The 18,824-nt window shown below is 38.9% G+C and overlaps 1 protein-coding gene across 2 annotated transcripts; it reads right to left on the bottom strand.

Moving 5' to 3' along the window:
• Positions 1–1,008: 1,008 nt before the first annotated feature.
• Positions 1,009–18,771, bottom strand: fzd6 (frizzled class receptor 6). 2 transcript variants are annotated; one of them, XM_042107503.1, is made up of 8 exons: positions 18,409–18,769; positions 13,416–13,707; positions 10,929–11,125; positions 9,455–9,594; positions 8,577–9,085; positions 7,301–7,449; positions 4,913–5,344; positions 1,009–3,272 (listed from the first exon to the last, which is right to left on the bottom strand). In XM_042107503.1, exons 2-8 carry the CDS (start codon positions 13,614–13,616, stop codon positions 3,134–3,136), a joined length of 1,767 nt encoding a protein of 588 aa, XP_041963437.1. In that variant the 5' UTR covers positions 13,617–13,707; positions 18,409–18,769; the 3' UTR covers positions 1,009–3,133. The 2 variants fall into 2 exon arrangements, with proteins under 2 accessions (XP_041963437.1, XP_041963436.1); XM_042107502.1 differs by having other exon boundaries at positions 8,577–9,594; positions 18,409–18,771.
• Positions 18,772–18,824: the final 53 nt, after the last annotated feature.

Here is an 18,824-nt window from a genome sequence, read left to right as displayed (position 1 = left end):
TCACTCACATTGACACTTTACTAATGACCAGAAGAAGGAACACAAGAAACAACTTTGTTGAGTCCCATTAGTCTACACGCAACATTTCTTTATTTTGTAGTTAGCAATCAGTACACCCCCCCAAAAAAAACATTTTACAGTGTAGGATCATTGACACCCTCTGAATGCATGCCAAGTTTTGTGAAATTATGTTCATGGGGGCCATATCAGCTACACATACTCACACACACATGCATGCACACACAAGCACATATGCACACACATAAACACACCCACACACACACGCAGGCACACCATTACCCCCACATGCACACTCACAAACGAACACACACACACACACAGAAGCACACATATACTGTACACAAACACTATGCACACACTCATTTACATGCACAAAAGTTGCAAGAGTAGGGACTGGAGTAAGAGATGGAGACAAATTGATAAGCGTTTATTTTTGCGGAGAGAATGTGCAGGACTGAACAGCGGCTGTATTTTGTACCGCAATTGGTGTTGAGGACTAGCATTTTTTTTCGGGGGGGGGGGGGAAGAGATATAATACTTGTCTTTGTGGGTTGTGGCTGGCTGGTTTGTTGACAGACCTTCAGACCTGAGTTTCCCTTATAGATTGTAGAATCTGCTAAATGTGGAAGTTGTTACAGTCTTTCCACCATCTACTTGCTGAAACACTGCTTTGCATGTTTCCACCCCAGAGTCTGTATCTTCTGTGCTGTACTGCCCACTTCCACCAGACTATGCATCTGCATCCCCACTGTTATGATGCCATTCCCACCTGACATGCATCTGCATCAAAGGCAACTGCAACTTTCTTGCTCATTTCTGCATGTCTGCAATGCAGTGTGTTTTATACTCTTGAATGAATGCATGCATGAAAACCTTTTCCGCATTATTTTACAAAAATAATAGGGATTTTGAACTTTTCTCAGAAATATCACTTCAGGGCACCAACTAAACTTACAAATGCGAGAACAAAAGGGACGGACAGAGGAATGTGAAACTTGACGTACTTTTAATAAAAAAGACAAAACAAAGCACTTTAGAAAATGACAATTTTACCAAAAAAACCCTACCTGTGGCATGTCTGACTATAATTCAAGAATTCTGTCATACAACCCCCCCCCCCCCCCCCCCACACACACTACATTAAACATAAAGAACAGTGGGAGTGAAGCTAAACAAACAAGTGCTGGCCTGCTTGATATAATAATCCATATCTAAAGTCGGTTAGTGGTTCTGAGTGCCCATTACGTGAGTAGTAGTCAGGTTATCTAGCAGGCTACAGAAATGTCCTTAAAAGGCTTGCATGATTAAAATAGTTGCACAAAGCATTTTGAAATAAGAAATGGGACTACACAAAAATATATATAAAAGTAAAACATGTTTTCAAAAATCAACATACATTTCTATTAATCAGTCATGATGAAATTTATCAATAACATACATGAAATGACTTGAACCCATGTTTTCGTGGCAAACTGAGACAATGTTGTCATGTACTGTGTCAGAGACTTGCCAGATGAAAGGGGAAATGCCCTAAACAAATTCTATGATTTACCATCAGGAGTTTCCAAATGAAGGCACAGTGTAACCCTGCCATTCCAAACTTGCAGCAAGAGTCTGACCACCCATTTTTGACTTCAAGGCGTATCCTTCCAATACAAAAGTGAACCAGAAATTATAGAATTTCTAAGAGTTACCTAACTCCTTCACAAACTGTCCATTGTTTGTGTCTCTTTGGAAGTATACAAACAAAGCTGAAATGATAAGCATCAATAAATCAAGGCATATTTAGATGAAGCGATTCCCATCTCCAGGCCATTCTTAGGGTGGCCAGAACACGGTCCCTTAAAGCTAATGAGGCTCATTTACCTATTACTCTCTCACAAGAAATATTACGCTATATGAAAAATATTTCGTCTATTTAAGGCATTACAGCAGTGGTTTCCACCCAACCCCCCCCCCCCCCACCCCCACCCCCACACACACCCAGCACCACAATGGAGAGGCTCATATAGCCAACATGTCCATCGGCTGTTGCATAGCTTTTCTTTAACATTATTTCTGCATCCAAACTATTTAAATTAATAAAATTTTCTCTGTTGAACTTTTGTCTTTTATCCTGCTAAACGTTAGGCCAACCAACATTATGTATAAGTACAAAGTTAGCTATGAACTCATCATCATTGGTTAGGCTAGTAGGCTACTCTGCTGCTATGCATTGCCATACAGTGCCCTCCACAATTATTGGAACCCTTGGTAAAAATTAGTAAAAATATGTTTTTTAAGTTATTTGTGTCTATGAACCTTCAAGCAGTAAATCATGACAATGTTTCACTAAGATATAAAAAAATAAGGTGACACAGCTTCAAATTTTGGTAACAAACACTCAAGGCGGGTTCGGCATACATTGAAAGATGACTGATGAACTGAATACAAATAAACTCAATATCAACCCCATGCCTACTGATGGGCTGTTTGTTTCTCCAACTTTTTCCCCTTTACTGAGCACAAAATCAAACTTCTGTGATGATTATCTCAGTCTCAGTCAGGTCATTTCCCCCCTCATTGTTTTGAGTGTGTGTGTTTACTAAAATTAATCAGGATAATTGTATACATCTTTTTACTCAACTTTACCAGGAGTGGCAATAATTATAGAGGCAGCTGTAATGTAAAATAAAGTGAGTGAGATTTAGTACACGCGTGGCAACGCTAGTACTTCTCCATCACTCCCCAGACCAGTAGTTTAATTTGACCAGTAGTTGTTTAAGACTTCTCGTTACATTTTTTCACACCCCCACACCCTTGGGACCCAGCCCCATACATCAGGAACCACTGCTTTACAGGCGTTACATAGCCATGTAAATGGTCAGCAGGAAGAAAACTGCTACATCACACCTTTGACTACAGCTATAATTATCACCATATAAGTCCCCATTGTTCTGAAGGCTACTAGTGCTGAATTTTGGTATTTGACTAAGACAAATAATGCTCCAATATATCAATAATGATTTAAAATTCCAGCAGTTGACATTTCATGCAGCTGCAGTTTTGGAGGGGCTCTTACAAATACACATAGGGTTGAGGTTTGTACAGGTTCCGGGGTTGAAGGTTGGGTTCAGGTCTGCATTTTGGGAAGAGTAGAACAACTGCTCCTTTGATCCTGACTTCTTGGCAAAGGGCTCTCGCTACTACTGTGAAGAATGCCATGGAGAGATGGTTGCATATCTTCTGGAAACTCTACTCTCGGTTTCACACTAAAGTGAACAAAAATAAGAATTTATTACATAAAATTATTAATAGTATGTAATGTTATTGATGTAATTGCCTGTCAAATTTAATGTACACTATCATTCAAAAGTTTAGAATCACCTAGAAAACTTGCCCTGACACTGATGAGTTAATGAAGTCTGCTTGTCTGAAGTTACACTTGTGCTTGAAATGTGACTTCTACAGAAGTAATGCGCAGAAACGTTCTTTGAGGTTGTATTTATAATTTCTACACTATATGTTTGATACATTATGTTATTTTTTTAAATTGAAATGGTAACGTGTCAGTGATTCCATGTTTTTGAAAAGAAATGCATATTACATTTGATAGCAAATGATCCAAACTGTAAAATCTACAAGAATGAACACACACACATATACAGTTGAAGTCAGAAGTTTACATACACCTTAACTAAATATATTCAAACTCAGCTTTTCATAATACCAAATATTTAATTTAAATACACACACACACACACACACACACACACACACACACACACACCGGCCACTGTATTAGGTACACTTGTTCAACTGCTTATTAAACACAAATATCTAATTAGCCAATCACACGGCAGCAAAAAAAAACAACCTGACAGACAAAACAAAATGTGATTAATTAATCGCATGCATCCATTTTGCCATGAAATTATTTTCTAAATATTGCAATGTTGGCAAATGACTGAATCATTATACAGCTAAACCAACATTATACACTTTAAAGCAATCCTACAGGGCTGCAGCTATCGATTATTTTTGGAATCGAGTATTCTATAGATTATTTCATCAATTAGTCGGATAAAAAACTATTTTCCGTCATTAAATGCAATTTATTAATATGCACAAACAATGTCATGCTGTAAACTAGCCCTACTCATTTCAAAGTAAATTAATATATCTTTGTTATGTAGATTTGTGCATCTGCAGCATTTACCTTTACTACCAAGTAACCTATAATAATTACGTCTCGGGTAGGTAAGGTGACCAGACGTCCCGAAAAATTCGGGACAGTCCCGATATCCAAGCAGTTGTCCCGAATCCCGAATCCTGCCCTAATTGTCCCGAAAATTATACTCAATCAGAATACTGAGTAGTTATTTTCTGATAAACATTAAAAACTGTCCGTAGAGAGTCTGAGTCGACTGCATGCAGCCCCTGACGGCAAAGTGTCTGGATGCAGCCCGGCTACTTTGTTTCTTTTTGACGTTCTATAATTAGGCGCGAATATGTACTGATTTCGCGAAGCCGAGGACATTGTGCAGGCAGCGCAGCAGGCAGAGCCAGCGTGTGTGCAAAAAAATACGTCGGAAGTTCGGCCTAATGTCCATGTCGTTTTAACATAATCTACTTAATCTAACAATTATTTTGTATTCTTACTTAATGACCCATAATTTTGGCAAGGCTTGTTATTAGCGTTAGGCTATTATTATTCTTATTCTGAAAGGTCTGATTTGCACTGTTACGCATCATTGTTTTTTTTGTTTTTTTTCCCACAATGACATTTTGAGTTCAGGATTTCTCTGTTGTATTTTGAGGCAGACTTGATGTTTGAATAAAAATGTGTTTTGGTACAGGTTAGAAAATTCGCTGTAAGCCACCAGGCTGGTAACTAACATATTATACTTACCTTCCTGCTGAAATCTTTCGGAAGTTCTCAGACTGACTGCTGAATTTGCTTGAGCTTCCAGTGTTGTTATGCTTCTCTGAGCTTAAGTGAGCAGCCATAGCCTGTCCAACAGGGCCTTTACCACTTCTCCTAGACATAGGCCTCTCCACCTGGTCTTTTCCTGACATCTCAGAGGAACTTTGTGTCCTTGAGAATGCAGTCTGATTCCTGGCTTGGTGGTTCCCAAGAGTTTGGGTAATGAGAAGATCATCACCTTGGTTATCAGTGGGTGCAGGGATTGGCTCACCAGTGCTGGTGCCCATGGATTTTGATATGACCTTAAGTTTGTGGGAGTTAGGCATGTAGTGCTTCTTCTTGTGCTGCACACGGCTGTTGTGCTTCAAAAAGAATTCACAAGACTCTTGCAATACTCGGCGACTCTCGTTGATTGCACTGTTATTTGGAACAGAAAGAAAATTCATGTCATTTTTTTTAAAGGGCCCCAACATAAATCATATATCACAGAATCATAACTTCAAAAGAAAAAAAAAACATTCAAGATTGAAAAATGGAATGGAGAAAAAGAACATGCAAACTAGTGTTGTCACGACACTAAAATGATTGATTCGATACCGATATCAAGTCAAGAATTGCAATTTCGATACTTTTTCAATATTTTTTTTTATTTTGGGGGCGCCCACCACCTTGACGTCATCAGTAATATTGAATATAGTGTGATCATTCACACCAGTGGCAATCCTAGATTCTGCTTGACCCTCTACATGCACACACACACAAACAAACAAACACACACGGAATATGATGGCTTATGTCATATGTTTCTATTTCATATATTATTTAATATATTTTGGAATTCATATAAAGTGTATTTTGTTAATAATATATAGTATTTTATCATCTGCATAATTACTAGTAGCTACAAATATTTTGTCATTTAAATACGTTATATTGATTTTTAAACTATTACACTTAGGCATATCTTTAATGTGGTGTGTAAGTCTAATTGAGTTCGCATAGAGCTCAACAGTCCCGCCCACCACTGATTCCGGAAGTAAGAATTCCATATACTGTAATTTCTCCATTGACAACTGGAGTATAAAATCGTCCACGGTAGACATAAAACCAGCTATGACATGATTTGTCATGATGACAAATTTCACAGGGAAACTACAATGATTGGTAACATTTGCAGAAAAGTTGTAGTGTTTGGACAAAATTGCAAGGTGACCCAGAATTTGGAGGGATTGGTTGAATTTGCGTTAATTGTTGCGATCGCAACATCGCAAAATCCTGGAGGGACTGAAATGCAACCTAAATCCTGAATTAAATTAGCCTGGAAAATCCAGACCCTGGTAATCTAGAAAGATTAAGGGTCTGGCCACGAACAATGTAATGGCCCAAATCGAGGGGCGGCAACAAGCATGCATTTAAAAATCTCACTGCACGCAATTGGATAACTCTAGACCATGTTAACTCTGAATGATTTCGGACTTCGGCGCAATCGGAAAACACTACGACCAATTTTTACTGTCCTCCAACGTTGCAGCGCTGTATTCATCAGTTTAGCTGGTTCCCCGGGATGCAAGGGGTAAAAGTAACGTGCATCATTGCTCATTGAGTGTCTTGCAGAGACAATTCCATTGTGCTCTCGCGAGAACTCTGGATTTCCAGGGTACAATTACATGCTCATAGTAGCCGATTCATCACTCATTACCACTACGCTACACCACACAAAGAACATAAGCAGGGGTTTCTACAGGTTTAAAAAAATTAAAGTTAAGACTTTAAGACATTTTATTCATTATGAATAAATGCCCATATTTGCAAAAAATCCAAGAATTATAATCAAAGTAAATACATTTGTTCTCTGAACTTTTAAACAAGCTACAAAGTTTTATCAGTTCTCAGTTCCACATAAATCTTTCTATAATTTCATTACATCGAGAAACTGTATCTGTGCCGTTGAGATAAAGAACGATTACAGTATGTCAAACAACTAAAAAATGATATGACCACTGTTGAAAAAACGTCAATTGAACATTAACCCCAAAACAGAAAAAGTTGGGACATTGTGTAAAATGCAAATAAAAATAAAATGTGATAATATACAAGTTTCGTAAACCCATATTTAGCAAATATATGGAAAATATATGTTAATTTTGAATTTGATGCCAGCAACATGTTTAAAAAAAAGTTGGGATGGGGGTAACAAAATGCTGGAAAAGTTGTGTAAAGATGAAAATGAAAACGAATGAATGAAAGCAAAAGGAGGAATATTTTACAACTGTGATAATGTTTGCAAATAGTAGATTCAATTTATAATTATTATCAATGAAGAATTCATATAAAAGTTCATAGCTCATGATATATATAAAGACATTTATTTACTCTTTCTTGTGTGTCCGCTTAAAGAAGATAGCCCATTCTGAGCAAGTCTTCTTACTGCTGACCCAGAAAACAGCAGATATGCCCACTACCAGAGTCATCAGGTATTTGATCAGAAATAAGGACAGGTCAGGCCAATCAAACTCCGTTCTCTACAGAACACAAAGAACGGTGTTAGGCTGATTGTGATCCTGGTACACACACACACACACACACACACACAGACACACACACACACATTCAAAAGTTTGGGGTCACTTAGAAATGTCCTTGTTTTCATCATTAATGTTGTAAATGACTGTTGTAGAAAGAAATGGCTGATATTAAATGCAATATTTACTTTGCCCATTATCAGTATTCAATGTTCCAAAGGCATATTCTGTTTACTAATCTGATATCTGATTTTAAAAGGCTAACTGAGAAAAAATTGGAGAACCCTTTTGCAATTTTGTAAGCACATAATGTAATCTGAAAACTGCTGCCCTGATTAAAAAAAACAATGCAACTGGTCTCAGCTGGTATTCTAATACCTGAAATTTCTAAGTGACCCCAAACTTTTGAGCGTTAGTGTATACATATTAGAGTGTGGCTACCCGACCTGAGCCCTATTATGTTGGGTAACCAACAGGTCTGCTTTACATGATGCAAACGTTGCAAATGTAAACAAGACCTAACAGCTTTCTTCCTGTGTGCAAGATTTGTTTATGTAGCCTTGACAACGCATGTGCATTTCAGGCGGCACGTCTTGGGTAATGCAGGAGATTTTAAGACCAAAGAAAATTAAGCAATTAAGTCTAGACCTACTATGTGAAGGCAGTCCTACTTGCGTTGCGTACTGTGGTAAAGACATAGGCTATGTCCATAGCCCATACCATATCTATAGCCATAGGTATAGTATACCGGTAGGCTATAAGACTTTTCTGTCTTTTCTTTTCAATGGTAATGCACACATCTGATTCTGTAGACAAGAATTCCATTTGTTGTTTGTTCCGTTTAATGGGCTAAAGACAGGCTATCCACAAATGTGAACGTTTAATCACTAGCATGGGAATAACTGAGGCATCATCTGCATCGGGCTCGGGTCAGGTTCAGACATAAAAATGAAAATGCCTGTCGGGTTCGGACGCAACTCTGTCGGATGCGGGCCGGGTTCAGACAGAAATTTGCGGCTCGCACCGCACTCTAATACATACACACAAATTCACTTTAAATTCACTGAATAACTAAAACAAAAATATGGTTACTTTGATATGAAAATGTCCACTCTCTCACAGCTTACCTTGTGGGAACAGGGAATGCTGAAGTCACGGCAGCGGTCATTGATCCAGCTATGCTCCCAGGCTTCTCGTCGGCCTTGCTCATAAAGATAACAGCCTAAGAGTGTGAGCAACGGCAGTAGGTAGAGGCCACTAAAAACTCCAATGCGTATCATAAATTTTTTCAGCTTCTCTTGGTTTTGCTCATCATGCTGGATCACCTGCCGCACATTATTGAGAGAGACAATGCCAGCCAGCAGCAGAGCCAGGCCAGTGAGCACACCCACACACAATGGTGCAAGTACAAACCAGCGCAGCGTGACAAGGTCATAGAGCCCCACAAAGCACACACCACTGATGCTGTCCCCCTCCACCTTATCTAGGGCCAAAAGGATGATGGTGAGTGCTCCAGGTAGGCCCCATGCCACTGAGTGGAACCACACAGCCTTCTTCTCAATGGCTTCACAGCTCCACTTGGGCCCTGCTGCCAGAAACCAGGTGATTGTGAGAATGACCCACCACACAATTCCTGCTGTGGAGAAGAAGTATAGCAGCATGAAGAGCAGTGTGCATGCCTTATTGCCTTGAGCACCAAGGACAACCGTTCCCACACCTCCTGGGTGGAGAGACTGATTACAAGCAGCCCTGTTGCCCAGCAAAAAACCAACAAAGTAGATGAGTGACACAAAGCTGTAACACACTGCATAAAAGATTATTGGTCGCTCTGGGTAGCGAAAACGTTTAACATCAATGAGGAAAGTGAGGAATGTGAAAAGCGTGGCACACAAGCAAACAATGGAGCACACGCCGATGAATGTCTTGGCAAACTTAATTTCATGTGGCTTTAAGTACATATTTTCACATGGAGGGGCACAATCTTGAGCTCCCAGGAATGAAGAACCTTGTCCAGGTTGAGTCTTAAGCTGCATTGGGCACCAGAAACCTAGGTCCCGCTTTGATGAGGGTGAGCTCTTGGGTGTGGTCACGTGCTTTGTGGGGGACACTATAGACCCATCAAGTGAGTTCTGACAGTAATTCAACCTGAGGTAGGAGAGAGAAAGACATGATTTAAGACCACTCATAGATGACTTCTATAGATGATCATTAGGGCTGCACGGAATGGATTTTTAGGACATATTGCGATTTGCAATATGATTTTTGAATGTCAATGAATTGATTCAGTTCAATATTCCAAATGTCTCTTTATTTTGTGCCACCCGATTGGTGAGCATGATTGTAAAGCTCACCAATCAGAATTTCTGTGCCCCTTATGCACTACGTACACAACCAATCAGAACTGGCAAAGTCGATGAGGATGAAATGTATATAAAAGTCAGAAATGTGACAAAATGAACTGGGCACAATTATTTGTAGCTTTTGCAATTGGATATTTGAATTGGTTCATATTGAGATTGCGATTGCTATAACTGTGCAACCCTACTTATCATGACATGGATACCTGGATTTACCTTCCAGTGTTTAAAGTAAGACAGTGTGGTTTGCTATGAAAAGGCAGTACATTGCTATTCACCAAGGCTTTGAACAGGTTCACGGAACGAAAACCAGAAACTTAAAAAAAAAAAAAAAAAAATGTTCCGGAACAGAATTGTTTATCTAAAATAATGGTAACTGGTTTATACCGTTATTTTTTTCAGTTCTTTGACAAGATTTCTGTGCAATATGACTTGGTAGGGTTCATGTCCGGTTGTTCGCTCATCGGGAGAAATGTAATAGAGAAGCTTGCCGCCAGCAAGTAGCCTAATCAAGATTGTATGCCCAAGCTGTAGCATGTCAATCAAGCTCAATCAAAAGAGGTAATTATTGTACCTCGACAAGTATCTCACAAATGTTTAGTTTCAAATACAAATTCTATCTATTTAGATAGGATATGAATTTCCATGTGAATTTCCAGGTTCCATGTTGCTGTTCGGAACGAACCAATTGGAAAAAAAATATGGTTCAAAGCCCTGCTATTAAGTCATTTATTTCCCTTTTGGTTCACATAAAGCCAATTTGGTCTTTGACAAACAGGGAAGAAATGCATTTTTCTATCATTGCATTCTCGTTGTTACAGTATCAGATAGGCTGAATGACACCACTAAGAATACATCAATATGCATTGAAGAATATAAGATTTTAGTGCTACTGTGGCCAATCCAAATGCATTTAAAATGCAAATGCACAGGCAGTCAAAGTATGGACAGCTGCCTGAATAATCACCAAAAATCAATTATCATCCAGTCACCAAATATTTTACTTACCATCTTTCTCATACAGTAGTTTTATTAAAGTCTTAAAATATCATATCAATGTGTCAATGTATGCATCATTGTGAAATCAAATGTGTCCATTTTGAGAAGTAAACGAGTGCATACCTGTCACACTGTAGTTCAGGGGGCCAGCTCAAACCGAAGACCTGCATGTCCATTTTACAGTCTGAGTGGACTCTCTCACACAGCTCCCGACATGGTGACAACACCACTGTGGGCTCATTACATTCAGGGACAAATGCCTGACACAAGAAGAGATGAGCATCTGGGGAGCACTGGAGGTTGGCAAGGGGCATGAATTGCTGTAGGAATATAACAAGTCTTTAAACCACCATTCAGATAAATAAAACAACTAGATGTACCGCAGAGCGGTACAAAATATGACCGCCGCCCAGTCCAGCACATGTTTTCCACAAAAATAAGTCACGCTGAAAGGCATCTGGTATCAGCTAGACCAAGTACCAAAACATGATTAGTTCATAGATTTCACATGTAATATACATTTTATACAACCCCACCCTCATCTTGCCTGTTCATAATTCTAAGAAATTTTTGAATTGTGTGCATGTGTGCGTGTACATGTTTACGTTTATGTGTGTGTGGGTGGGTGTGTGTGCGTGCATGTGCTTGTGTGTTTGCCTGTTTATGTGCCTGTGTGTGTGCATGTGCATGCATGCGTATATATGTCTACTGTGTGAGTATGTGTCATACGTAGGATAACTGTGAATGTATGTGTGTGTGTGTGTGTATCTGTTTATGCACATGTGTGCATATGCAATGGGTTTACATGACCCCTGGAGGCAAACATACGCAAAAAATTGTTCATCCTAGGCCCTACGGTTCTCAAGATATTCACAGAAAACTGTGTCTGCCCTACCCTCCTTTCGGGGGGTCCAGTCCAGCGGGGGAGGGGGCTACAGATCAAAACGAAAAGCGATGATTCCATGCTATCTATGTGGGGTTACATGCCCACCAAGTTTCGTGTACCCCGGTCTTTCAGTGTCCCAGGAATCCTTGTTGGTGTACGGTCACTAAATGTACACATAAATTATTTTATTGTAAGGCCCCCCATGAACGAAAGTCCACGAAACTTGGCATGCATTCGGAGGGTGTCATAATGATTCTACACTTTCAATTTCGTGCAGTTTTGACCATGTCAGCCAGAGATATTGTGATGAAAACACCTAATGTTTTGCTTTTTAATTTTTAACTAGGTGGCGCTATACATGAAATAAGTGGTAATGGGATAGGTTGACATGCCCCCTTAAGACCAACATACAAAAAAAAGGTGGACCTCCTAGGCCCTACGGTTCTCGAAATATTTACAGAAAACTGTCTCCGGCCACCTACAGGCCAGTTGGTGTATAGTAACATAAATTAAGTTATTGTGTGGCCCCCCATGAACGGAATTCCACGAAACTTGGCGTGCATTCAGAGGGTGTCATAATGATCCTACACTTCCAATTTCGTGCAGTTTTGACTATGTTAGGTCACAGATACCTGCGATTACAACACCTCATTTTTACTTTTTTGTGTTTAACTAGGTGGCGCTATACATGAAATGAGTGGTTATGGAATGGGTTGACATGGCCCTTTGAGATCAACATACAAAAAAAAAAAAAAGGTCCTCCTAAACCCTATGGTTCTCGAGATATTCACAGAAAACTGTGTCTGCCCTACCCTCCTTTCGGGGGTCCAGTCCAGCGGGGGGGCTACAGATCAAAACGAAAACAGGAGGTTCCATGCTATCCATGTGGGGTTACATGCCCACCAAGCCCACCGGTCTTACAGTGTCCCGGGAATCCTTGACGGAAATTTGGACATGCGAAAAAGAAAAGAAAAAAAAAAAAATCTGACTAAACCTATATGACCACCGCTTCGCTGTGTGGCGGTCATAATAAGATATGTTTTAGGGGTGCACAATTCAGAAAATGTCACAATTCGATTCAATATCGATTTTAAGAATTAAAAAAACGATTCTCAGTATACCCAGTGTAGTTACTTTTCCCATATGATTGCAGTAAACATAAATATAGTTTAATACTACTCAATATCGGGTTTGAGTAAGATTTATTGTTTTCTTTCTGTACACTCATAAGGATGGCCAACAAAGTTATAATTTGGACATTATTTAGTATAGGCCCACTTGATGATAATATATGGCCTGCCCCCTAACAGTCCTCTGGGTCAATGTACAAAATAGGGAATCATGTGATAGCCTTCTGATATTGATGCTGATTGAAGAGGATGCAGCTTGAAGGTTGTTGATATTTCAGTTCAAAATGGAATCAAATTACACCTCTCCCTCTCCTCCCAATGTAACACTGTAGGTCCTAGCCTACCTCTCCTCCTAAAGTAAAATGGTAGTCCCTAACAGTCACATTAGATTACATCTGATTGGGGAGCATTTGAGTGCCAGGATCACAGCACATTGCAAAATATAAACATTCCCTGGGTCAGATGCGTAGCAAAACTTGTTATATTCTAAATCACAGACTTTGCTAATCACATTGCCAATTTGAAATTGATGAATCCATCAGCCCTGCCTGAAACTGTCAAATTTAGACCATTTCAGACAAATTGACTTCTTACCTTCATTGCCACTGCTGCAATGTCTTGGTCATAGTGTCCCAACATGTTGGGGAAGAAAGTCATGTTGTACGGCATGCCATGGCACCACTGCACCCTACTAGGTTCACAGGTAAAAAGGCTGTGGGCATAACAGGACCTAACAGCCCCCTGTAGTACCACATACATATGAAGCATCCTCCAGATCAACATGGTAGAGTCCATAGGTTCCTCTGTAATTATGATGTAGCTCTCTTAGTCCCCTATGAAGGCTAGTTCCTCTTCACCTATAGTCCACACCATTGGAGATCATCATCTGAAAGGAATGACATTTGGCATACATTGTTTGTTTGTATAATATAGAGACCTATAAATTATGTTAGATTCACATCACTCACAATTAAGCATTTGAGAGCATTTGCATGTGCCAATCACAAACTACCAGTACTGGTATGTACAATTGTTTTGGAGCTGAGGACTAGCAACAGGCGAGGACAATCTCGAAACAGCTATATCTACTGACCAGGTAATGTTTCACGATTCTCGCGTCACGTTCATCACTACTGTATGCTAGGTGAACGATTCTCCTATTACAAGGTTGCTTACCATCAAAATGGCTTTGAAGCTGTTGTATTAAAGGTAAAAAAACTTGCATAGTGCTGCTTTAAATCGTTAACTTGGACGACCTAGCAAATGGACCAAGTTTGAGACAAGGGATGATAAGAGATAGCTATGTGGTGGTGGGCTCTTGTGTAGGTTCCACTGCATCACAAAGTCAACCTAGTGCATCAGTTGCCTAGCCATTTTTTTTTTAGATGGGCTTTCAATTAAACAAATATTGTTTTCTCAACCAAATAACCTATTTAGCTCTCTGATCATCCCAACAACATATCACTTTTGTTTATGCACATCATTTAGACAGTAGTGCAATGTCATCACGTGTCTTATAGGCCTATATTCAACTTCACTGCCTTTTCTATGAATAAGAGGTGTGTTAAAGGGACACCAGGCAACGTTTTCGTGTTAATTAATCATCTTGGTAAGTCGGTATATGGTTAAATGACTCATTACAGGGTGAATGAAGACTCTCTCGCCCGCCCCTACTGCCTGTAGGAAGAATATCCTGCTTGCAAGTTCAGTGTATCGTACCCGCCGACCGAAGCAGGATCAGTTTACATCCTTCATCCACAGCACAGAGGCAGGCTAAAGAAACGCTAGCTATTGTTGCAAACGTGTATAATGGCAGAGCCGGCGAAGAAGCAGCGAAAACCCTTGACGGAAGATGCAAAGACAAGGAAAAGAGCTTCAGACCGAGCGAGGGGGAGTTTCGTAGAGAGTTAAGCGCGGTGTTCGGTTTCGGGGCGTGGGTAGGGATTCATGCTTTACCAAAAAATGTGGTCACCAGCAGCCACTGTTGTACCAGAGTTATCTAGATGACCGTGGTAAAGTTAGTTTTATATTGGACGTTGGATATTCGACACATTCGAAAAATCTATTTAGCACTGACTACGATGGTCGAGTTTGTGTCAAACCAACTTTAATGTGTTTAAACAAGGTCTGCCTATATTACACAAAGCTTCTTTTGTCCAAAAACCCATGTTTTGATTTTATGAATTTTTTATGCTGATAAAAGATTTCAATCTATTATGCGGCTTCACCTTTTGACTTACCCATACTAAAACACATCTCCTAAACTCGGCTTACTGCCCTTTCTAGGACACAAAGCTCCTTTTTCCCAAAAACCTGCTCTTTGATTTTATACAATTTTTAATGTTAAATGTTTCAAATCTATTATGCGGCTTGCCTTTTTGACCTACCCATGTCAAAACACATCTGGTGAACTTGGATTACTGCTCTATATAGTACACAAAGCTTATTTTTCCCCAAAACCCATTCTTTGGTTTTATAAATATTTTTTAATGTAAAAAAGAAATGCTTTAAATCTATAATGCGGCTTGACCTTTTGACCTTCCCATGTCAAAACACATCTGTTGCACTCAGCTAACTGCCCTACATAGTACACAAAGCTTCTGTTTTTCAAAAACTCATTCTTTGATTTTATATTAATATTTTACTATTCAAAAATGCTATACACCTATTATGCGGCTTGACCTTTTGACCTACCCATGTCAAAACACATCTATTGCACTCAGGTAACTGCCCTACACAGTACACAAAGCTTATTTTTTCCAAAAACTCCCTCTTTGATTTTATATAAAAAAAAATGTACTATAATTTTTTTTTATAAATCTATTATGTGCCATCCCCTTTTGACTCAACCATCTCAACACACATCTGCTGCACTCATCTAACTTCCCTACATAGTACACAAACCTTCTTTTTTCCAAAAACTCACTCTTTGATTTTATATTTATTTAGGGCAGCCGTGGCCCACCGGTTAGCACTCTGGACTTGTAACCGGAGGGTTGCCGGTTCGAGCCCCGACCAGTGGGCCGCGGTTGAAGTGCCCTTGAGCAAGGCACCTAACCCCCTCACTGCTCCCCGAGCGCCGCCGTTGAAGCAGGCAGCTCACTGCGCCGGGATTAGTGTGTGCTTCACCTCACTGTGTGTTCACTGTGAACTGTTTGTGTTTCACTAATTCACCGATTGGGTTAAATGCAGAGACCAAATTTCCCTCACGGGATCAAAAAAGTAATACTTATTAATTTTTTACTATTAAAAATGCTATAAATCTATTTTGCGACTTCCCCTTTCGACCTACTCATGTCAAAAAACATCTGCTGCACTCAGCTAACTGCCCTTCTTTGATTTTATATACATTTTACAGTAAAAAAAATTATATAAAATCAAAGAGGGAGTTTTTGGAAAAAAGAAGCTTTGTGTACTATGAAGGACAGTTAGCTGAGTGCAAGAGATGTGTTTTAACATAGGTCGAAAGTGGAAGTCGCATAATAGATTTATAGCATTTTTGAATATTAAAAAATGTATATAAAATCAAAGAATGAGTTTTAAAAAAAATAAAACATGAGTGCAATAGATGTGTTTTGACATGGGTCGGTCAAAAGGTTAAGCCGCATAATACATTTATAGCGTTTTTTGACAGTAAAAAATATATATAAAATCAAAGAGTGAGTTTTTGGAAGAAAGAAGCTTTGTGTACTATGAAGGGAAATTAGCTGAGTAAAACAGATGTGTTTTGACATGGGTAGGTCAAAAGGTCAAGCCGCATAGTAGATTTATAGAAGTTTTTAAATAGTAAAAAATTAATATAAAATCAAAGAATGAGTTTTTAAAAAATATAAGCTTTGTGTAATATGTAGGGCAGTTACCTGAGTGCAATAGATGTGTTTTGACATGGGTAGGTCAAAAGGTCAAACCGCATAATAGATTTATAGCATTTTTGAATAGTAAAATATTCATATAAAATCAAAGAGTGAGTTTTTGGAAAAAAGAAGCTTTGTGTACTATGAAGGGCAGTTAGCTGAGTGTAACAGATGCGTTTTAACATGGGTAGGTCGAAAGTGGAAGTCGCATAATAGATTTATAGCATTTTTGAATAGTAAAATATTAATATAAAATCAAAGAGTGAGTTTTTAGAAAAAGGAAGCTTTGTGCACTATGAAGGGCAGTTAGCTGAGTGCAACAGATGTGTTTTGACATGGGTAGGTGAAAAGGTCAAGCCGCATAATAGATTTAAAGCATTTTTTTTACATTAAAAATATTTATAAAAATCAAAGAATGGGTTTTTGGGAAAAAGGAGCTTTGTGTCCTAGAAAGGGCAATAAGCCGAGTTCAGGAGATGTGTTTTAGTATGGGTAAGTCAAAAGGTGAAGCCGCATAATAGATTAAAATCTTTTATCAGCATAAAAAAATTCATAAAATCAAAACATGGGTTTTTGGACAAAAGAAGCTTTGTGTAATATAGGCAGGCCTTGTTCAACACATTAAAGTTGGTTTGACACAAACTCGACCCTCATAGTCAGTGCTAAATAGATTTTTCGAATGTGTCGAATATCCAACTTCCAATATAAGGCTGATCATTCTTTCACGTCACCACGCAGTATGCCATTAGGGAGCGCTGTAAAATTTCCTGGTAAAATGTCCCTTTCCTGGACCATGCTTCACTTACTCGAATGATAATAAATAGGCTAATAAATCTTATTCGGTTTAGGAGCTTCCATGATTTTCTTTATTTTGATTTCTGGTGTTATAACATCCATCTTTCCACACTCTCCAGGATGAAGATTGGTCTGGCGGAGGCCACAAATTAAGAAACTATACCAATTTTTGCCAGAATATTTCACCCTTCGATCAGATCTGCACGGAGATCTCATCTATTTTTTGTTTCTAATATGTCACGTAACTTCTTTCTTCTTTCTGATGAAAACCAGATTGTAGCTTGTTGCCTACCCTACTACGGTTAGATAGAGCTCTCTATTATGCAATGAAAACATTTCTCCTATGATTTATTGAACCGCAAAACGCGAATCTTGCGAATCTGCCAATTTCTGTCTAACTTTACCGAAGTCGTAACCAGAAATCATCATGGAATCTTATTGCAAAGTTCCAGTTAGTTGCATCAGAGACGGGCTCTGGTTGCATTCACCTCGGCAATTGCAAGCAAACACAATACCAAAACTCAAAAGGTTTTCCTGATGAAACTAGGTTATATCTAATTTGTTTAATTTCGTATTAATCTTAAATAACTACTAGATAGAAGAACATGGTGGTGGCAGTAGGCATTTGAGGCCTATCTTAAATATGCTAAATTAGCCTAAGCTAGTTGTCACTTCTTAAACTGATAGTTTACGTTCCTATCCAAATCATATATATATAAAAAACACGAATAAACAAAAAATGGTATAAAACACCAGCAACATTATAACATTTAGGCTATAGCATTTTATAAACGATGATGCAAAGAGAGTCTCGTATGAGTATCCCCATTCGGGAAATATCGTTAGTAGGTAAACAAATAAACACTGTCTCGTGGGCGACAGGTAAACTGCTACTGTCCATTCATTTAAACAGAAAGCTAGGCGAAATTGCAACATACCTCCATTGCCTCTCAAAAATAAGCCCTTTACTGGTTAAACACTTTGATACTTTGTATTTAACACAAATCGTTTTGATGGCGGACCTTTCCTCTGTCTGAAGCATAGGGTCTGAAGTCTCCGCCCTCCCCATTCCAACATCCTGTTGCCTAACACGATGGGATATCTATGTGCTTGCTTTCTGCAAGTGTTTGGTATGGAGAGAGGAAAATACTGAGAATTTCTATAGACGAGTTTTTCGAAGCAAAGCAGCAAGAGAGAAGACGACGAAATTCATTCGATTGGTTTCATCTTCTGGTTTTCTAACAGGGAAAATACATATCTGACTCCTTCCATCCTGTTGGATTCAATATCAAAATGTTGTCCGAGTTGTCTTGAACACCAGTAGAATGTTACTTCCATGTTTATCCAATGCCAT

This window comes from Alosa sapidissima, chromosome 10 (genome assembly GCF_018492685.1).
Source record: "Alosa sapidissima isolate fAloSap1 chromosome 10, fAloSap1.pri, whole genome shotgun sequence".
NCBI classification, from domain to species: domain Eukaryota; kingdom Metazoa; phylum Chordata; class Actinopteri; order Clupeiformes; family Clupeidae; genus Alosa; species Alosa sapidissima.
The sequence above is the reverse complement of the archived record's forward strand: the minus strand, read 5'-3'. Positions and strand labels throughout refer to the sequence as shown.

Excerpts from the sequence above, each read along its gene's own strand:
- fzd6 (XM_042107502.1), bottom strand. The coding sequence starts at position 13,616 with ATGGACTCTACCATGTTGATCTGGAGGATGCTTCATATGTATGTGGTA. Across the intron at positions 11,126-13,415 it reads TTGCAGCAGTGGCAATGAAG|CAATTCATGCCCCTTGCCAA; the intron begins GTAAGAAGTCAA and ends ATATTCCTACAG. Across the intron at positions 7,450-8,576 it reads GCATTCCCTGTTCCCACAAG|AGAACGGAGTTTGATTGGCC; the intron begins GTAAGCTGTGAG and ends TGTGTTCTGTAG.